The 4,336-nt window shown below is 40.8% G+C and overlaps 1 protein-coding gene across 11 annotated transcripts in view; it reads right to left on the reverse strand.

The window, feature by feature from the left end:
• The window catches only part of rapgef2b (Rap guanine nucleotide exchange factor 2b), a 122,942-nt gene that overhangs the window by 10,641 nt on the left and 107,965 nt on the right, over positions 1–4,336 (reverse strand). For 9 of the 11 annotated variants that reach the window (XM_019887407.1, XM_019887414.1, XM_019887412.1 and 6 more), the window contains 4 exons: positions 3,715–3,926; positions 2,850–2,973; positions 2,539–2,562; positions 887–1,110 (listed from right to left, as the gene is read on the reverse strand). In XM_019887407.1, the coding sequence (XP_019742966.1) occupies positions 887–1,110; positions 2,539–2,562; positions 2,850–2,973; positions 3,715–3,926 (584 nt within the window). The remainder of the gene's footprint in view (positions 1–886; positions 1,111–2,538; positions 2,563–2,849; positions 2,974–3,714; positions 3,927–4,336) is intronic. The other 2 variants (XM_019887410.1, XM_019887413.1) reach the window with 1 other exon arrangement.

Consider the following 4,336-nt stretch of genomic DNA (forward strand, 5'->3'; position numbering starts at 1 on the left):
GTTACTTTTCAGTAGAAATGTCTGTTTTCGGTGTTTCACCGAGGTTGCGTGACTCTGTAAAGCTTTCCATCCTCTCGATCCGAATAGAATGACATCGTCACACACAGTACACAGAGCTTTAACGGCGACTTCGAGCTTTTTCACGAAATCCGACACAAGCACAATGGTTCCTCTTTACTGTTTCCTACTGGGGACACCGTCAGCTCTCTATCCAACCAGTCCCATCGAAATGTGTTTTTTAGATCCGCATCTATCTGACGCACTTTAGCTTCGCCGCGAGTCTCGATAACATTCGGCATTCGCGAGAAAGGGGTTTCGGAAGGCGAACACGGATTGGTTGTGATTTGCATTTTCCGATAGAGCGACCAATCACAACAAGTAAGACATTGGTTTTAGCCCATATCGGAAGTAACGACAAACTAACGCTTCGCGATAAAAAACGGGATTCAAAATGGATGCTTGCAAACGTTACTTGTAAACATTACGAGCCCGAATCTGCCGAAGACAAGTCCGGACCCCCCCACAGAATTTTTTTACGGATTTGGAACAATATAAATTAGGTCCATTTTGACTGGAAAAAAAGCGGAATTCCTCCAAAACACGGAAAAATCTCATCCCTGCTTAATGCCTATTGGTCGTGAAAATACGTTACTTGCAAATTTGTTTTACACAGTTGTATTCGTTATTTTATTATTTAATACTTTAAAATGTGGGTTTTTTTTTTTTGGTCGAAATTTGTCATTTCTAACAAAAAAACTTTCACCAAGTTTGAGTTTTTCCTGGAAACCTTCTGTTATGAGCCATGATTTTGAATGGTGATTAAAAGAAGCAGTAGCTCTACAACTGCACATAGTGAACATGATGGCAATAAAGCAGCGCGACTCACGTGTACTGACGGAGGACTCGCACTGCAACGAGAGCGTCTGCAGGCTCTCCTCATTGGTCTCCAGGCTGAGGTTGGCCAGATACTGCTTGACCTTGCGTGCCATCTGGGCATCCTCGTACAGCTTCTTGGCATTGAGGAAGGAGCTGCGGCGCACGCGCTTCTTGTGGCCGCCCGTCTGGTTCACGTCCAGCACGGCCGCATTGGCACTGCCTTGACTGAGGGAGCTAGACACAAGGCACAAACACAAAGAGAGAAAGTAGCCACAATGGATATTAATAATACAGTGCAATCTTGACTTGAGCCTCGTGTTGCAAAACATGCAAGAAAGCAGGATGAGACGTTCCTAAAGGAATTCCAAAATATTACATGCAGAAGAAAGCAGCTGTGAGTTTAGTCCTCCTCTTCATAGTTTACATTTTTGTGGTTCGTGTATGTGGATTCTCTCATCGTGTAAGTACAACCCACATTCCAAAAGATTGCAAGCCGATTTTTAACAAGTAATGAGATATGGATCTATGGAGATTAAATAACCTAATTAGAAAACATTCCTCATTACAACAACTCGCGTTTCCTCCTCCAGGCTAGCCCATTAAATGTTGAGTATGTACACCACAAAACTGTCAACAGTGATGAAAGGAAAGATCATGACCAAAAAAAAAAAAAAAAAAAAAGCCTTATTGATTCTTAAAAAATGAAAACATTGAAATAAAAGAGGAAATATTTAGAAAGTACTTGCTGCCATTCACTTCAAAATACGTTTCGACAAAATGTGCTTTTTAAAATAAAATTTTAAAAAACTTTTTTACAGATACAAAACAAAAAAAAGTATGAACATGAGAAATAAAAAAAACATGCCGTATTTTTGTTGGACAGCGCCAATGTGCATGCACAAGATGCCTGAGTCGCTAGCATAATAATAATAGTGATAATACTAGGGAAATACAACTTAATAAAATATTACATTATTTGAAAAATTGAATAATAATATTGAGCATTAACATTTTGTTCGGCAACCTCGACACTCCCATCCCAGTCAAGGGTATGGCCAGTAAAATGACCTGTTAGTTGTCAAGAAGCAGTACAGTGAACCCCAGCTTCTCATGAGATTACCAAGCCTTACCATGAATATTGAAGATACGTTAATAAGAGACACTCCCCAAAACGGGTTTGTAATTGGGCATAGATGCCACAAGATGATGGAAGAGCTCTTACAATGGAGACGCATCAACATCATGCATGAACACAATCAGGAACCCATGTTGCATTAACAACTAAAATTCAACGCAAACAAACCGCTTTAACATGAGGTTCATTTGGCACACTAGCCTAGACAACATGCATGCGAACTGATGAAACGTCTCACATAGGTAAACAAATATGTTCACGAGCACTTTATACAAACTATTAAGTCCTTAACCCAAGACTACACCGGAAAATGCCAAAGTAATACTTTTACATAATCAATGTATAGGTTAGTTTTTCGGCAAATAATAGGCCAGCCTCCAAAATAAAAAGGTGTTAATATGCAAATTTGTGAATGCCCAACTGTGAATAAGAGGGGGTTCATGGTGTGTATTATTACTAAAGCCATTCAAGTAATCCCGTTCAGGGGAAAGCCAGCAAAGAAATGTGGAAGCACATGTAAAACTTACCCTAAACTTCTCCACTTCTTCTTCCTAGAGGCCATGAACAGACAAGCGTGGGTGCAGAGGGTGGATGAGCGAGAAGAAGAAGACAAAACAAAGCTTTTAAGGACAGGAAAGAGCACCAGAGACCACCAAAGAAAATCAAACGCTACCGCGTGGAAAAATAAAGAGCCACAGAAGAGGAGCTTAAACACCACTTGATGGAGACACCGTGAGACCGGTTTAGACAACAGCAGAAGGCTTAGCTAAGCCTCTCACAGAGCTGTAACACATTTTAGAATGTGGGTCTTTTTTTTGTGCTCTAGAGGCTTCTGTACCTTGTCCTGAACATGAGGTTGGGGTCCATGTTGACCGAGGCCATGCGGCCCACATGGCGGATCTCTTTGGCGATCATTCGCAGCTTCTCGAAGTTCACCAGGCCGTCAACTTTCGAGTCGTTACCTGGCGCCAACATATGACATATTATTCTCACAAATAAACAAAACAATGCTACAATCATTCCCAAAGTTATATTAATATGTCTTTTCAGACAGCACGTGTGTGTGTGTGTGTGTGTGTGTGTGTGTGTGTGTGTGTGTGTGTGTGTGTGTGTGTGTGTGCGCGCAATATTTATTTTCTCTTAACATGCATTAAAGTCCCTCTCTGAACAAACAATCCATGATAAACATGAACAAAAACATCATTTCTATGTCTTATTTTTGGTCCAAATTTTGTGCACTTTTAAAAACAAAAAATAAAAACTTTTAAGAACACACCTCCATTTTTGTTCTTTTCTATCCGAACAACTGTTGTTTGATAAAAATCTTTTTTTTTTTAAATACATTTTGGGATAGCAATGTTTTTTGTCCCCAAAAAAAACTGCTGCTAGTTTCATCGTACAAATTGACATCTGTAGATACTCCTTTACGGGAACCACATATGTTAAAAATACACAAAATGAGGATACGTGATATTAAAAACACAACATTTAAAAAATAACATACATACTGTCACAATAACAAACAAAATTAATATGATAAAAATGTGTTGCTCGCTTTCATTGGACAAAATTACATTCCAGTTCACACCTGTCAAACTAAACAAGCCATGCGACTAAAACGAATGCTCCCTGAGGACATGACCAAGTAAAAATATGGCAAAATTCTATTAAACAATAACTAAAAACAATTTCCCATGACGTACCTTCATGGAGGAAGGTGAGGTCCTTCTTGATGACGGGGAAGAGCGGGATGATTGGCGGTTGCAGGTTCTGGCTGTTGAGGACGTTTCGGTACTTGGCCATGTTCCTGGAGGGGTCGAACAAGTCCTGCAGGTCGCCAAAGAGTTTCTCATACTTGCTGGGCAGCTTCTCCCAAGTTCCTCGAAGGCGAGAGACAGGAGCCAAGTTCAAACCGCTGGGCGGGAATACACACAAAAAGAAAATGAATTAAAAATAAATATATAAAATAGATGTATTAAAGGGTGCGGGGAGAATAATGGCACTTGAATAACTAAGTCAAATAGACTAACAAACCATAAACAATCTGTATAACTACCAGAGTTGTGTCCAAGGACCGGCACCCCGAGGCCAAGGCCAAGGCCAAGGACTTGCCTCCGAGGCCAAGGCCAAGGCCAAGGACTTGGAAAATTTTCCGAGGCAAGGCCAAGGCCAAGGACTTGAGAAATTTTCCGAGGCCAAGGCCAAGGACCAAGGACTTGCTTCCGAGGCCAAGGCCAAGGACCAAGGACTGATTTTGAAACTGAGGCCTAGCCAAGGACATGTATAAAACAATGCCATCATACCACTTGGCAGGTCCTCATGATT

This window comes from Hippocampus comes, unplaced genomic scaffold (genome assembly GCF_001891065.2).
Source record: "Hippocampus comes isolate QL1 unplaced genomic scaffold, H_comes_QL1_v1.1 scaffold202, whole genome shotgun sequence".
Taxonomy (NCBI): domain Eukaryota; kingdom Metazoa; phylum Chordata; class Actinopteri; order Syngnathiformes; family Syngnathidae; genus Hippocampus; species Hippocampus comes.